The 16,998-nt window shown below is 41.3% G+C and overlaps 1 protein-coding gene across 4 annotated transcripts in view; it reads right to left on the bottom strand.

The window, feature by feature from the left end:
- NFXL1 (nuclear transcription factor, X-box binding like 1) overlaps nt 1-8,538 on the bottom strand; it is a 96,115-nt gene extending 87,577 nt beyond the window's left edge. For 2 of the 4 annotated variants that reach the window (XM_050947497.1, XM_050947499.1), the window contains exons 1-4: nt 8,273-8,535; nt 5,413-5,580; nt 3,670-3,779; nt 613-746 (exon numbers count right to left, since the gene is read on the bottom strand). In XM_050947497.1, coding sequence (XP_050803454.1) covers nt 613-746; nt 3,670-3,779; nt 5,413-5,580; nt 8,273-8,459 — 599 coding nt within the window. In that variant the 5' untranslated portion in view covers nt 8,460-8,535. Of the gene's footprint in view, nt 1-612; nt 747-3,669; nt 3,780-5,412; nt 5,581-8,272 lie in introns of all 4 variants that reach the window. The other 2 variants (XM_050947500.1, XM_050947498.1) reach the window with 2 other exon arrangements.
- Nucleotides 8,539-16,998: the final 8,460 nt, after the last annotated feature.

Below are 16,998 nucleotides of genomic sequence, written 5' to 3'. Positions count from 1 at the left end.
TTTTATGAGCTTCCACTGTACAGTTCCCTGTGCAGCACAAGCCGGTATAATTTTGGGTTTATACACCAGAGTGGGTGCGTACCTGAGAAGCTGGTAGTTGCCCTAGCTGTAGCCTTCCCATGCAAGGGCTGGTCAAAGAGCCGTTGATTAACTGGAGCTGGGTGCATCCCTACCTGTATGTATGCAGGTGAAAGTGCAGGCTGGAGAGAGCTTTGCAGCTTGTCACAGCAATACAGTGTAAAAGGAAGCCCAGGCTGGTAGGTCGGGAGGACTCAGTGGTACCCCAGTTCCAGCTGGCACTCCGGGTGGGGGGGCGCGGAGGGGAAGGGATCCATCAAAAACACATTTTAACCGAGGGTAAAACATGAGATCTGTACAACAGTCAAGTTGCTGTCTTCATATGCTGAAGTTTAATGCAGCGATTTTTTTTTTTATGTTTCCTAAAACACAAAACTGTGCCAGTGTGAGCTTCAAACAAATTCATAGAACAATGTGAAAGCAAGTATGGAGTACATGTTTTCCAGTTACAAGTATTGTTATTTTTGAAGTGACTTCCGTTCTCACTTAGTCCTCAATCAAGGCATCTTTGTAAATGTAAAATGAAAAGCTTACCAAGGCCATGGATAATCTTTCTTCCCAAAATCATCATCTGTCAAGGGAGAAGATATAAGAAAAAGGCTGTCCTTAGCCCACTTTTGGATGCATGGCATGTGAAATATACAGAAACATCCAGAACAGCTCCAGACCTAAAATAGAAACATAAAAGAAATGACTAGCACCTATTAAGCTTGCTTCTGATTAAATGAATGAAAAAACTAGTATCTAAAAGGGATACCAACTTTAAATCTATTCAATTAAAAGAGGAGGTAAAACGAGTTTCATATACTCCTGTAGTCACCTGCCAATTTTGATGATTTTACTATTACAGCTTCATACTGTTGTAAATGTTGTTCTCTCTTCTATTGCTGTATATGTTTTTCATGTTGCTTATGTGGGCATAATTACACAAAAGAAATACTAAAACATTTTTTCCCTCTCTAATCTTAGGTGTTATATGTAACAATAAGTCAAAGATTCATGCAGAAGTGTCAATTTTAATGTAGCGTCCCTTTTAAAGGGGGTACTTTCACATAACTGACAAAGTTAAAACAAACAAGTAATTTATTGTGGCCAGTTTCCTTCTGTGCTCCCCTTGCCATTACTGAAGTTTTGTGTTCTTGGTCCTGGCTGTATTTCTTTGCTGATCCTGAAGCGAAGTCATAATGGTATGCTCAGTACATCAGCCTGTGGCTGAGAATCAAGTGAAATAGAACAAATGCAGCTTTATGATTTCACAGCAAGGTGAAACAGAAGGTGAGTTGGGAAGGAACATACTCTGTCTAAAAGATAACTGGAAACCTGCAAACAGGATAAAAACAGTTATGAAAACACCTCAATGGTGAATAAATTTGTACTGTTGTCAGTCTGAAGTATGAAAGATTACTGTGAAAATTATCTCAAAGCAATATATAGCAAATATCTATAAAAATACACCCAATTTAGGGACACAACCTCCAGTGCACAGACGTGAATCAGGGTCTGTGTACATAAGTATGTATGTGTGTAAATCTTGTGCACTGCACAAGGAACGCAAGGCAGTACACACCTATGTCACAGCCCTTTGAGTTAAAAGCATCCTTGTCTGCAAGTTTATAGTCTAATTTATGATGTGATGCCCTTTAGGGCATGTCTACATAGCCCATGGCAGAAAGTCTCCCAGTCCAGGTCAACAGACTCAGGATCACGCTACCGTGCTAAAAAAACCTGTGTACACAGCACTTTGATGTCATGGGTTAGGCTTGAACTCTAGCTCTGAAGTCTACCCCCTACCCAGGACTCAGAGCCTAAGCTGCAACGGTATTTTTAGCACGGTAACATGAGCCATACAAACCTGAGTCTGTCATCCCAGAATGGGAGGCTCACTGCCATGATCTCCATAGGCGCCCTTCAAAGGTTCAGTGTATTGCAGGAACTAGACATAATGGGATAAGTGAAACAGCTGAAGATTTAAGTCTGAATTTCCCTTTTCTCTGGATTTACCCTTGGACATTTTAAAATGGAAGCCAGTTGTTTTACATTTAACCTACGAAAGGCCAAGAGAGAAAAATATTTCCAATCTTGTGACTCAAAGTCAAAAGTGTGTTACTCCAGACCCAGTAAGAAAGTTAATAGCTCAATAGTTCATTTCCAAAACTAACATTTATAAACAGTTGAGAGGTTTACTATATTTGAGTTAAAATATTCAATGGAGAAAACTGTTAAGGATACAAGATGAGTAATAATGTGTTGATTTAAAAAACAAAAGAAAACACAAAACTTTCATTCAAGCTTCCAAATGATTTTAGGTCTACTGGTAAGTGATGTCAACTGTCGCAGGACAAATCAAATTAAAAAACACAGACCTTGACACATTAAAAACGTACTTCATTTGTAAGAATGAAAAGGTCTAATAAAAATCACATATCATGTGTTGTTCACAGAAGCCTCGTACAAGTTAATGTCATCAGCTTTAATAGGTACATACAACTATCCACCATTAAAAAAAAAGTAAAGTTTTTCTGCACGCTCCCTCTTTTGCAGCAAGATTTGTTATTGCAAACCAAGGGCATAGCCAGCCTGTTTCCCCTTACAACATTTACTACAGTGAAGTATGATGGGCCCAATCATGTTCCTATTGAATTAAATGGCATTTTTCAACTGATTTCAGTGGGAGTAAGATTTGGTCTGAGATATGTTGGGTCATGGAAAAATGTGGCTATGTGAAAAAAAAATATGGGAGGGTCGTAATTTTGGCTATATTTATTCAACTATGCAGATCTCAATACCCAAACAAGTAAAATCCCCCAGTTTTCTCTCACTGTACCTTACTGACCCATTCTACAATACTGTAGCTTAATTTTGGTTCCCGTTACTACATGATCCAACTGTAATACTCCCCTATTGCTGATCGTAACAATATCTTAACCAAGGTTCAACAATTGTAACCTTTTGAAGCGTAAACCCTATTGCTGCTACTTTTTGCATCCGTGACTTTCTAAAATTTTAAAATGTGATCCTTATAATCCTGTGATCCTTAGGCTTGGAAGGACTAAGTTTTTATTGATAAATATCAAACCAATGTTGCTGTATACACACAAACCAATGAAAAAGTATTTCCTTAGATAATCAAAATTTACAAATTTAAGTGACAATGTGTATTTTAACCGTTATAAAGCTTAACACAGATTCAAAAAGGTAATTAACTAAATGTCTGACTCCTCTCCCCTAATTTTCTACAACTGTGAAAATTTAAATAGTTAAAAATAAAAATATAATTTTGATGGATAATATAAATAAAAATACTGTACTATGACCACAGGTTCGACAGGAACCTCACAAAACGAAAACCAAAATTCAAGTTATGTATGCACAAGCTTTGATACTGCACACACGACAGTTAGCTGAAAAGTAAACTATAATTTGTATGTAGTGTTTAGCACTCCTAGGACTTCCATATTAATCCTCAGTACTCCAGTAAATCAGGCAAGTGTTTCTATTTAAATATTTAACATTTGCTTGAAACATATTAATAAAAGCAATTTAGTTGGTTAATACCTTGAAGACTTGTAAAATACCATGTAAAATACTTACAGCTTGGTTTCTCTTAACTGAAGCAATGCAAATCAAGCATGTCAAAGCCCCAGACTGAAATGCTTCATTCACATATTGTCTTGTACGTTCTAGTTCACTTGCATCACCATCTTTAACACACACAAAAAACAGTCTTCTTGTAAAACCATCAACAGCGTTTGATCCTCCATATATATCTCTGAGCATCCAAAGATAAGCACTCACAGTTAAAAGATAATCAAGTGTTCATTTGTGCAGCATTATTTCCAAGCACAAGTCAAAGAAAAGTTCATGTTACTGTTTCATTGAGCTTAGAAGAGGAAAGAAAAAAAAATAATCACGCTAATCAAGATAGTAAGTCTGTTCACCCAATTGGGTATAAATAGTCAACAGGAGCACAGGGATTTAGCTAGTTTCATTTCACTTCCATTCTTGGGACCAAATTGCTAAATCCTGCAGCCCTCCTCCTCACCTGTATCTCACCAGATCACTTCTTCCCCCCATCAAGTAGTGGCAAGTATACACAAGTTGCTACTCCCAGCTCCACTCACCAACTTCTGCCTCAGATAGCACATCTCCCACTCCCCAGCTGCTACCTATCCATGCCCTACTAGTTCAAACAGCCCTGCCTGACCGGTTCTGCCCTGTTAATCCCATCATCCCCTCTCCTTCAATTTTCAGGACCTCTTCCATCACTACCATCCCACTTCCCTTGCCCCACCAAATAAAACAAAAACGTAGGCATGAAAGAACTGAAGAACAGAAAAGGTCCAGATACTACATCTCCCATGCATGGGACTGTTACCCAAGTTGCAGATTTATAACAATTCAGCTTAAGGAGTTGGGATACACGTAGGCATTTATTCTCTCTCCAAAAACAAAACAATACAAACCAATGAAAAACCACACAGTTCTGAAGCCTTATTTTGCAAACCTGAGATTTTTCTTCCTCATTTACCTAATCAGCCAGCCTCTCTCCTGAACTGTCTGGCTTGCTGTATAAATTGCATATGCAATTGTGATAAAGTGCTAGCAGCAGCATCCTAATCAATTGCTGCAGCATGAAGACTGCTGCAAGATCAGCTGTGAACAATTAAACACTTTCCATTGTGGGATTATGAGCACCGAGGTGGTAACAGGGCCACAGGGGGACGCAAGTGAGGCAATTTGCCCGAGGTCCTGCAGGGGCCCCCACAAGAATATAGTATTCTATAGTACTGCAATTTTTTTTTTAATGGAAGAAGCCCCCAAAATTGCTTTGCCCCAGGCCCCCTGAATCCTCTGGGCAGCCCTGAGTGGTAATACAGGCTAAGGGTGTCATTGGGAGGATATAAATAGAAGGAACAAGAAACAAGTGTGAGCTCAGAAGGGAAGCTCAGAGTGTGAGCTGTACTAAGGAGGGAAGCTATACTGAAAGCTTCTGCTACACAACACCTGCATGATGTTCTGTGCATTAAAAAAGGCAGAGGAATAAAAGAATACATGTCATGAAAGGAAAACAGCCTAGGAGTGTTTGTAACTGTGAAGTGACAAAGTCTAGACAGTACAGCACACCAGGTAGTGACAGAGATACCCTGTGACAAATCTTCTACCAATCTTGAACACCACAGAAAATGAAGTACTTAAAAGTCATATGTTAAGAACATTACAATAACAGAATAAATTATCTACCTCTATCAAAGCTTTTCAATATATGATGATTGTAGCATAAAAACATTGGCATCATTGCACTAACAGAGAAGTCAATATATTAAAATATTTTACCAGTTTGATTAGTATAAGTTGTGAATGTTTTCGCCAATATTTTTACATGTTTTCCTTCGATATCTTCATCTTCTTCAGAAGAGGAACTAAACTGGTCTTCAACAAACTTTTTTGCTGCCGCTTGATTAGCCTTCTTAATTTCATCAAATTTCTTCTGAGAAGATAATTCTGTATAAAAACACAATACATTTTAATGCCATATTAAATTCTGCAGATTCCACTGTCCTTTTCTAGTTTTTTTATGTGGTATTCTCAATAACTATTCTCTCCTTAGAGACAGTTCAGCATTTCAGTGTTTCTAATGCAGCACAAGTAAACACGACTTAAGAAAAAAAATACTGTGCATCAGCATGAATGTTCACAGTTTTGGGAGTAGTTAAATTGCATTTGATGGACCAGTATCACTATTTCAAAAGAAATATTCATCTAACCAAACAGACATATCCTATCAAAGTATGCTGGCTAGACAGTACATATTGTTGCTTTAACTAAAAGCTACTAAAAACAGTATTCCTTTTTGTTGGGTCAGGTACATAAAATTTCACAACTGTTTGCAACAGTGCATCTGTGCTATTCACGGAAACTTTGGAGGTACATTTAACTGTTTCTATTACTTTCAGAATTGTGACTTTTGGGGCTCTCTCACCTGTCCATTGCTTCACTACTGCAGTAATGGATCCATGCCACCACTTTGACAACATTAAGTGGCCTCCACATTGTCATTTAACAGATAATTTTTGACTATTGAGTATGATATAGAGGGAGACTGGATCTGCAGCTGGGTCTCTACTGCAAAGTCTCACTTCCTTCCTTTGGAGAGAGACTAATGGTCTTGATAAATGCAATCTTGCCCCACTTATGTTCATTCAAAATGCTACTGCAAAGATAATTTTCCTAGCCCATTTCTTTAACCATGTCACCTCTGTCTCTGCATCTCTCTACTGGCTCAGTTTCTTTGCAATAAAAAAGGGTATTTGCCTTCATTTGCAAATCCCGTCACAACCTATCCCTACCATAAGTATCCCTATTCAGTATCAAAAGATTGATTCTTAACTCTGATCAACCGATGATACCAGCCTCCATCAGGCACTTGTTAAATTTTCAGATAAGAACTTCCATGCTTTCCCTGCTGTGGCACCTCACACTTGGGAGGATGTCCCCATCAGTGTTCCCTCTAATTTTTCCCATGCATGTGCGGAATGAATTTTATGTGCACCAGCATGGAAGTGATGTGTGACCTCAGGGCTGGGGCTTCAGAGCTGGTGTACAGGAGGATGAGGGCTCCAACTGGGGCGTGGGCTTTGGGGTGGGGCCAGGAATGAGGGGTTTGGGATGCAGGCTGGCCAGGACTACAGTGGGGAGAGAAGACACCACCCAACTCTCTGCCCCGCTGTAGCAGGTCTATGCTAGGGACAGCGGGGAGAGGCACTTCTGGCTACCACGGCAGGTCCATGCTGCAGGGGAGGCACCTCTCCACATGGCAGCCCTAAACACCTGTGTGGGGCTTAATAGGCAGCTGCATGGCCACACAGCTTAGAGGGAACTTAGGTCCCCATAACTATCTGCAAAACTACCTCATATCCACCTTCATAAGTCTCATCTGACATGATGCACACAAAAAGCTTGGTAATGGTTAGGTTGCTGACATACTGAGCCAACTGCCCATCCTGTCAACCAATACTGTTTCACTGTTCATATGTACTCCCCCAATCATCCGTATCCATCTGTCATCCCTTAACTTATATTTAACTTGTAATCTCTTTGGGGCAGGGACCATCCTTCTGTTCTGTTTGTACAGCATCTAGTACTATGGAATCCTGAACCATGACTAGGTTTCCCAAGCACTTCAATAATATAAATGAACACGAATAAAATCACAACTTGTTAAGAGTCCAGCGAAGTGTACTAGCGATAAAATCAGATATTATAGAATTAGAGATACAAATACTTTAGATCATTCATTTCATCCCCATGTCAAGTGCAAGTCTGCTCCCTACAATGTATTTATAAGTGCTTTAAAACTAGACTTAGCAGCAGTCTTCTTTGCTTTTCTTGAGAGTCTATGCCATGACCCAACTCAGCTCGCTGTAAATAAAGAGGAGTTTACTAATAAAGAGAAGATGGGTGAGGCAAAGTGTTTTATTGGACTAATTTCTATTGATAGAACGGACAACCTTTTGAGATTCACAGAGCTTTTATTCTAGCCTGAAGAAAATAACCACAGTGTCACAGCTAAATACAAGGTAAAACAGACTGTTAAGCATAAGGGGTTAAATATTTACAAACTTTTCCATAATCCTCACCAACATAGCAGCTCAGTATTTCACAGACAGCAAATGCATGTCCACAATACTCCTGTGAGATACTGATAGTCTCCATTTTACACACAGGAAATGGTGGCAGAAACTAGGGGCTAGATTATGGGGCCCTTGCCCACACTGGGAAACAATTATTCACATGAGCAGCGGCACCAAAGTCACAGCCAGACTTCACATAAGATATCGCAGCCATCGCTTGGGAACAATCACTACAAGGGTGCAGACTGTGAACCTTGCACAGAAACGTGGGAAATCAACAGCGCCACTCAGGGGAGCGGGGGCTCACCAGCGTGGGCAAGGCAGGGACACCCTGGCACAGCTGGGAATTAACTCAGGCCTCCCGCCCCGCAGTCCTGTGCTGTCAGGTACTTCTGGCTTGCGCGGCTGGGGCTTCAGGCCCGTTAACGAAGCCCCTCTGCGTTGGCCCCAACCTGCCAACGCTGCTGCCCTGTAAGCTGGGGCCGCCAGCGGCTCAGGGCGCCCGTGGAGCCTGCCAGAGAGCGCGGCCCAGCGCGGCCTCAGCCTGCCCTGGCAATACTCACCACTGGCTGCCAGGGAGCTGCTGCCGGTGAGCGGGACATAGGCAGTGCCCGCTCCTCTCCCACGGCCGGGCCCGGGCCGGGCGCCGCCACCGATAACTCCCCCGCGGGCACAGGGCCCGTTCCCGGCCTGGCCGCCGGCTCGGGCTCGGCCCCTGCCCCGGCCGGCCTGGCGCCACGCCGCCTCCATCCCCGGCCAGGTGAGAGAGGCGCCGAGCAGCCCCCTCGTCTGCCCGGCTCCTAGGGCCGGACTCCCCCGCCCGTCAGCCACCGGCTCCGCTAGCCGGGCAGCGTCAGCGGCGCGGTATTAGCCCCGCCCCTTCCGCGCGAGGCCCCGCCCCTTCCGCCCGCCGAGGCCCCGGGCCACCGGGCAGATCGAGCGTGTTCCGGCTGCTGCTTTACTGCTGCCCTGAGAGAGGCTGAACGGGAGGCGTTTCAGACAGGGAGGAAGGCAAGAGAGATGATCACAACTGTGGGGCCGGTTATATTTACTCATCTTTTATTGCGTTGCATGTAGCAAGGTCAAGTGTCATTTAACAATGTTGCGGTGTTTGTTTGTGTTGTTTAATAAATAGAGTCCAAACTACACTTTGCAAAATAATGTTCTAATTATATTGATATTTATCGTTCCTTTTTTATTGCTCATTCACCCGCTAGTGTGCAAAATTCAGTCATTCATAATAGGTCTCTGAATTAGTGCGAATTAGCAGGCACTATTACATTGTTTTAGTTACACTTTATAAACTACATTTCATACGACCTCGTAATTAGGATCAAGGAATGTTAGAAGTCAGTGTGCATAGTATATAATATTCATTTGTTTTTGTTGTTCTAAACTCACTTTAGGTTATAACTAACAAAGGGCTTGGCTACACTTGCAGATGTCGAGCGCTGTGAGTTAAACCAGCCTTCATAGAGCGCAGCAGGGAAGCGCTGCAGTCTGTCCACATTCACAGCTTCAAGTGCACCAGTGTGGCCACTCTTGCGGCACTAGCAGTGGCATTGGGAGCAGTGCATTATGGGCAGCTATCCCAGCATGCAAGTGACTGCAATGTGCTTGTCAAATGGGGGCAGTGCAGTGTGACAGGGAGTGTGTTGTGTGTATGCGGGGGGAGAGAGAGTGGGTTTTGGGGTGCTCAGAGTGTGTCAGCATGCTGTCTTGTAAGTTCAGACCCCCCCACCCCCACCGTTCACTCACTCAAAGCAAACAGTAAGTGTTCGCTTTTTGTCAGAGCTGATAAGCAGCCGGCTTCTCTGATACGGAGCTTTGCAGGAATGCGGAAATGCCCTTTCAGCGGATTTCACAACAATGAGAAGAGTGGCCACTTCACTTAAGGGGATTATGGGACATTTCCAGAGGCTGATCACAGCACAGGAACGCAACATCTCGTTCACACTGGTGCTGCAGCGCTCCAGCAGGGGTGCAGCAAACGTTATTCCACTCGCCAAGGTGGAGTACCAGCAGCGCTGAAGCTGCGGAGTCAGAGTGCTCTATGTGCCTTGCCAGTGTGGACGGGGAGTGAGCTACGGCGCCCGGGGCTGCTTTATTACGCAGTAACTTGCAAGTGTAGCCAAGGCCAAAGGATCATCTTGTAAAGAGGGCTGACTGGATTCTTGTTTTTAATTTTCTATAACCAGCAAAATACATGTATGACCTCTTGGCAAGTAAATAGTAGATGTCTTTGGTTGGTAAGCATGCTTGTATCTTCAGGGCTAATGTGTATTTACTTTTCTAATGCTTACTTTTTCTTGAAAGAAATTCCCTCATAAAGATATTACAGTAGAACCTCAGAGTTACTAACACCAGAGTTATAAACTGACTGGTCAACCACATACCTCATCTGGAACCAGAAGTATGCAATCAGGTAGCAGCAAAGACAAAAAAAATAAAGCAAAGATAGTACAGTACTGTGTTAAATGTAAACTACTACAAAAACAAGGAAAGTTTAAAAAAAGGATTTGACAAGGTAAGAAAACTGTTTCTGTGCTTGTTTCATCTAAATTAAGATGGTTAAAAGCAGTATTTTTCTTCTGCATAGTAGAGTTTCAAAGCTGGGTAAACACTGGAATGAACAACCATAATGTTTTGTTTAGAGTTACGAACAACCTCCATTCCCAAAGTGTTCGTAACTCTGAGTTCTGCTGTACATATATATGTTGTTAATTCTTGTTGAGGCAATAAATGCACCCTTATCTATAAAGAGACTAAGTTGGGGGAAGAGTGTTGCTGTTTGGAGGGTTTTTTATGTCTGTTTGGAAGGATTGTTAAAATAGGAATGATGCAAATTTAAGTATGAATGTTCATTATGATTTTTTAATCCTCTTCAGACAGGATTATATTAATGCGAACAAAGAACCTGTAAGTTTGTGCCCACAGCCTCCACACAGGGGTATTACAGCACAGCACTCTGGTGCTCACTGCTATTTACACCCTCAGAACTTGAATTGCGGGGCTGTGTAGACATGCCCCAAGTCTCCATGTAGATAAGCCCTATATGTAAAAGAATGAAAACTACTTACTGGAATAATTCAGGACATATGTGAAGAGGACAGAAAAAAAATCTTAAGTGTCAGGGCAGTAAGTCAGGGTGTTCTGAGTTATGGCTAGAAAAGAAGGGCCATACTGAACTGTTACATTTAAACAGAGTAGATTACAATCTAGATAGAAACCCTGTACACAGTGCAGTCTTTGTCAGTTATAGTAAAGGAACTGGAAGAATTTTTAACCCAGAACAGAAAATCTTAAATAAAATTTGAAATAAAAAGTAATTGTCTATAATGTGACTTAAGTAAATACAATTTTTCATTATTTTAGATGTTTTACCTCTTTAATTCCACATGGCTTTGGTTTGAGCATGTTATTTAATAAATAGTCTATTGTGAGATTAAAAAATCAACCACTATCCATATTCAGCAACTTCACTATAAGAATGTCTCAGAAGATTTTTACTTCACAAAACAGGAATTGAAGAATATGTTTGTAATCGATGGGATTTACTTCAATGACAAGTTCTTAAAAGGTGTTGCAATATTGTAGATATTTATTTCATACACCATAGATTTAATCTATTAAATACACAACACTTCCTAACCATATTTGAATACATTTATGACTGACAGTTGCTTCACTCTTAATGGTAAATTCTGGAGATGAGAATTCTGAAACAAAACAGTCCAGTTTTGCAGGGTTCTTTGAAATCGAAACCCACATTTGAATATAGTGGGTTCTGTGTCTATAATGGACGAAACTGGAACCCCAATTGCTAAGTCCTGATCCTGCAAATACTGAAGCTTGTTCACAACTTGACTCATCTACAAAGTCCAATTGACTTCAGCAGAACTACTCACGGAGGTAGTGTTATGCATACACTTAAAATTTTGCAGAATTGAGGGATTTAGGATGTTCAGAAAATACGGCATGATTTACAAGAGCTACAGTGTCTTTAACATGAACCTTAAAACATTTTGAAAAATGTTGACAGATAAACAATGTGGAAAAATTTTAATATGATTGGGGTGTACACAGGGGTGGCTCCAGGCACCAGCACACCAAGCACGTGCCTGGGGCGGCAAGCCACGGGGGGCACTCTGCCGGTTGCCTGTGGAGGATCTGCTGGTCCCGCGACTTCGGCGGACCTCCCGCAGGCGTGCCGCTAAATCCGCGGTACCAAGGACCTCCCGCAGGCAAGCCGCTGAAGGAAGCTTGCCTGCAGTGCTTGGAGCGGCAAAATCCCTAGAACCGCCCGTGGGTGTACACATAACCCCTACATTTTTATTTCAAAATACTTACATTGTCAGAAGAAAACTTTAAACATAGTTTTATTTTAGCAAATACATGCTTGTTAAAGTTGAAAAATTCAATATTTTATGTTATAAAACTGAAATACACCAGCATATGATTTGAGTTTCTATTAGAAATGCAGCATTTTGTTTTGCATTCAATGATTTTTGGTTCAAGATTTCTATTGTCAGAAAATTTGTTCACATAACAACAGTGGCATCTAGTGGCCATTACTGATGTCACAGCCTTATAGGCCAATTAAAACTCTGAAAATTGTGGTTATGACAATAGACTCATAGACTTTAAGATCAGAAGGGACCATTATGATCATCTAGTCTGACCTCCACAATAGATCAGGGCCGGCCCAAAACATTTTAGTACCTGAGGCAGGGAGCTCAAATGACACCCCCATGCCTCCCTCAACACTGTCTCTAGTGCCCTGCATTGCTGGCGTAGGTTGTCTTGAGGTATAGTGAGGAGTTTTGGAATATCATACAACATCCCAAATATACTGCTGTGTTCCTTGAGCTGCATGAAACGTTCTTCAACTTACTGTATTGCACAATCTAGCACATGGTTAAATAATTCAACATTGAATTGTTTGAGATCCTTTACGGGATTATCCTGTGCCTCGTATTCAAAATGTCATCTTCTTCAGTGACTCTTGTATTCTTGAATGGGTGGGAAAATAGCTTCAGTATGAAGTTCCTCTGCCAACGTCTGTGCACTCTTCAGAACATTTTGAAATCCCTCATCTGACCAGTAAGACTGTAAGTATGACTTTTCTTTGTCCAGTTGTTCCATTGCTCCAGATATATCAAAGTCAACACCTGGGAGTCTCTTGCTTACAACATTTATTTCAAACAGTATGTCTTGCCACAACACTAAGCCACACAGAAATTTGAAGTTATGTATATTTCTGGTGATTCCATTTCCCTCTGCCACTGTTCTCCCATGTACAGTTCCTGTCATAGCATTATCCTCCATAATGGCAACTATGGCATCATCTATCTTCCCAATTTAGTATTTGACAGGTTTTATCACCTCCACTTAACTTTCCCATCATGTGACACTCAATGGTTTCAGTGTCAGGATGTTCCTAGATGTTGCTTCAAAAATTGCCATCTATGAGTTGATGCAGAGAAAAATACATAGATGCTTTGAATTACATTAAAAAATTCAGCAGCCTCACTAGAAGCTGATGCTGCATCACTGACCTCCAAATTCAATGAGTGAGAACTATATGGGACAAAAAAAGCTTGAGAGTTTAACTCTCAGATCCGTGTCTGCACTCCTCTGTTCTTTCCTCTCATGTTGGCACCATTATCGTAGCCTTGACCTCTCGTGTCAGCTATCACAATTCCTGTATCTTCCAACTTTTTAAGAAGCACATTTGTCGTACCAACTCCTGTAGTATCAGCAATGTCAAGAAATTCTAGAAAATGCTCTCTGACAGTCACCATTGCACGGACATTTTCAATAGGTTCTGTTGTTACAAAACACACCATTAAAAGTCATTTGTTCTGTATGGCTGATGTCATGTGTGCAGTCCAGAGTAACAGAGTAATATCTTGCTGACTTCAGATCTTCCACAATCTTTTGTTGCCAATAACTGTATGATCTCATTATTAATTTTTTTTCCGAGGTAGTGGTGTGTGTACATTTCTTGGGTGGTGACTCTTCTTAGATGCTCCTGGAATATAGCATCAAACTCAGCCATCAGCTCCACAATTTTAAGGAAGTTTTCATTGTTTGGCACATAGAGCTGATCTGAAGTGCCATGCAGTGCTAGGTTTTGGGTAGCAAGCATTCTCACAATGGCAATGAGCCTTTTCAGAACGTTTTGCCAGTAAAGAGACTCTGATGCAATCTTCTCTTGATGCTGATCATCTGTGGTGGCCTTTAACCTTAGTCTCATCTCAAGTTTTTTCATCTATGGAATGCTCTCTGGTGATTTTCTGCCTTCTCATGGCATGCCGGATTTCTAGTCAGATTTTTCCAGTCCTTTGTTCCTGTAGAACCCAATGTGGCTGGAACATTAGACTGGAAGAGTTTGCAACAAAAACAGTATGCAGCATTCTGGGTTTTTGAGTACATAAACCATGGCCTCTCCACTTTGTCACCATTGGGGATTTCACGCCAGTAACATGTTGGGTGGAAACTTCTATTTTCATCGTCTTTGGGGAACATGAAGTTTTTCACTTGCTGTGGCCCATGCAGTACAAGGAAGTCCCTCAGGCTACTGCTCAAGTGGGTCCACAGTCCTGGATCATCTAGACTTAAGGAACTAAACTCAGCAGCAGCTGTTTATTGTGCCTCCACCACACTCTTCTCTGATCTACACTTTTCTTCAGGAATGTGCATGGTTACATCCACTTGAGATGGAGATATGGATGCTGCAGTAGTTGCTAGGTCACCTGCACTCTGACTAACAGGAAGATCAGGCATCTCCTCACCACTCACATCCTCAATGGGGCCAGAAGGCTCATCGTGAACATTTGTGTCTGTGTATCTCAGGAGAGCTCCTTCCTGCTTAGATAGAAAAGCTTCCTTTGCTTTCTTCCTTTTTCTGAAGGCTGCCCCAGAGGGGCGTTTTTTTCTTTCACTCATGACTGCTGTTCTGTGCCAGCTATAGTGGCTCTCAACACTCAATTGAAGGGGACAAATAAGCAGGCTGGTAGCTGGGCTGGAATGAGGGAAGATATTAGCATCTTAAGGGCCTAACTGGCTCCTATTACTCAGTTGACTGCCTGTTCTCCTCAAGTGGGTTCAGGGAAGCATCAGGAAACAGGAAGCTCCCTGAGAAGCTGGTGTTAATCAGTCCAGGCTTCTGGGAGTGCTAGAGAGGTACATAAGAGGCTCCTCCTCCACTCTCTCCCTGCAGCTCCTGCTGCTTTCTGTTACTCCCCCTCACCTTTTCTCCCGCCTGCCTGTTATGTCTCTTGTGCCCTCCTCCCAGCACAGCACTCCACCATCTCTGTGCATCTAGAGCAGGGAGAATACATATGCACCAGCAGCAGACACAATTTTCTACACTCTGGGTCCTAGTGGCGCCCCCGCTTCCCCAGTCTGGCACTTGAGGCGGCCACTTCAGTTTGCCTCATGGTAAGGCCAGCCCTGCAATAGATGTCCACTCTTCTTCACTAAAACACATCAACACCATAACAGTGATATCTGGTAGCTACTTCATGTTACTACCACTGAACCACAAGTTGCCCTACTCTAGGTAACATCTCATACCCTTTTTCAAATTGTGAGTTTTGCTAATAGACTCTTAGAGTAAGCCATTCAAGACTGTTTCTGAAATGCTTGTACAGTGGCTAGCAAAATAGGACTTGGTCCCGTAAGTGCTGCAGCAATATAAATAATAAACCACATAATATTATTTTAGTATAGGGTTTTTTAAAGGTTGCCAAGCCAAGCACTATGAAGTTAGGAAATGCCAAAATTAAGGTTGGTGAGGTAATATCTTTTATTGGACCAACTTCTGTTAGTGGAAGGGACAAACTTTCAGGCTTCACAGAGCTGCTTTTCAGGTCTGCAAAGGTTAGCCAGAGTGTCACAGCTAAATACATGGTAGGACAGCATGTTAAACATAAAGGGTTAAACACATTGCAAGAAACCACTTAAAATGAAGTGGGCAATTAACACCTCTGCATTCATAGGACCAAACAAGGGTGAGTAGGTTACAATTATTGTAATGAGCTATAAAATTGTAGTGTCTTTGTTGAGACTATGATTTTTGGTGTCCAGCAAAGTTATAAATTTAAGTTCCCAGACATGTCGTTTAAAGAAGTTGTTTAGGTTTCCTTTGAGGATGAGGACTAATAGGTCAGAGATGAACTGATAGCTTTGTGAAAAGTGCCCATGGGTGATATGTTATTTTTGTCTTCTATCATTTTTCTATGAGTTCATGTGAGAGTGTAGTGATTGTCTGATTTCACCCATACAGTTGTTTTTGGGGCATTTGATGCAGTGGATGAGGTGCACCACAGGCTGTGGTAAACATGTATAGGACCAGGGATCTTGAAAGGTTTGTTGTGGGAGGTATTGATCATTGTAGCTGTAGAAATATGTCTTCGCGTTTTACATCTATTGTACATCTACTGGCAGAGCATGGTACCACTTTGAGTTGATGTGTCTTGGTCTGTGGGGAGCTTGCTTCTGACAATGAGGTTGGTGATTTCAGGGGCTTGTTTAAGGTCATATTATATTTACAGTATAACCACAGTTATGAACTCTAGAGTTACAAACTGACCAGTCAACCACGCACCTCCTTTGGAACCAGAAATACACTATCAGGCAGCAGCAGAGACCAAAAAAAAAAAAGCAAGTACAGTGCTGTGTTAAACATAAACTACTAAAAAAAAAAAAGTGAAAGCAGCATTTTTCTTCTGCATAGTAAAATTTAAAAGCTGTATTGAGTCAATGTTCAGTTGTGAACTTTGGAATGAAAAACCATAATGTTAGGAACATTTCAGAGTTATGAACAACCTCCATTCCCAAGGTGTTCGTAACTCAGAGGTTCTACTGTATACCTGTGCAGACTTCAGATAACCAAAAATAATGTTATCAAATGTTTCCTTATTTATATAGTGAATAAGAAGAAAATTATAAAAAATTATAATATGTAGTACTACTTTGCATGACTGTCAACACAGTATGTAGATTAAATGCTCTTGTTTTTACAATGTTACATAAAGGATAATGTAAATAATCCATTAGCAAACATTTTATATTACTGATATTTATTATTTATTTTGCTTTAGGGCCTAACATATACCAGCTATTTTCAAAATACAGAGGAAATACAAATACACAGTCCTTGTCCTGAAGGGCATACAATTGTAAAAGACAAAATGATTGATAGGTTTATATTGTAACATTTTCACTGAGATTAAATATCATGACACTAAATTTATGTATGCACTTTATAAATATAACTGCA

Source organism: Gopherus flavomarginatus, chromosome 3, assembly GCF_025201925.1.
Source record: "Gopherus flavomarginatus isolate rGopFla2 chromosome 3, rGopFla2.mat.asm, whole genome shotgun sequence".
NCBI classification, from domain to species: Eukaryota; Metazoa; Chordata; order Testudines; family Testudinidae; genus Gopherus; species Gopherus flavomarginatus.
This window is presented reverse-complemented; position numbering and strand designations above follow the sequence as displayed.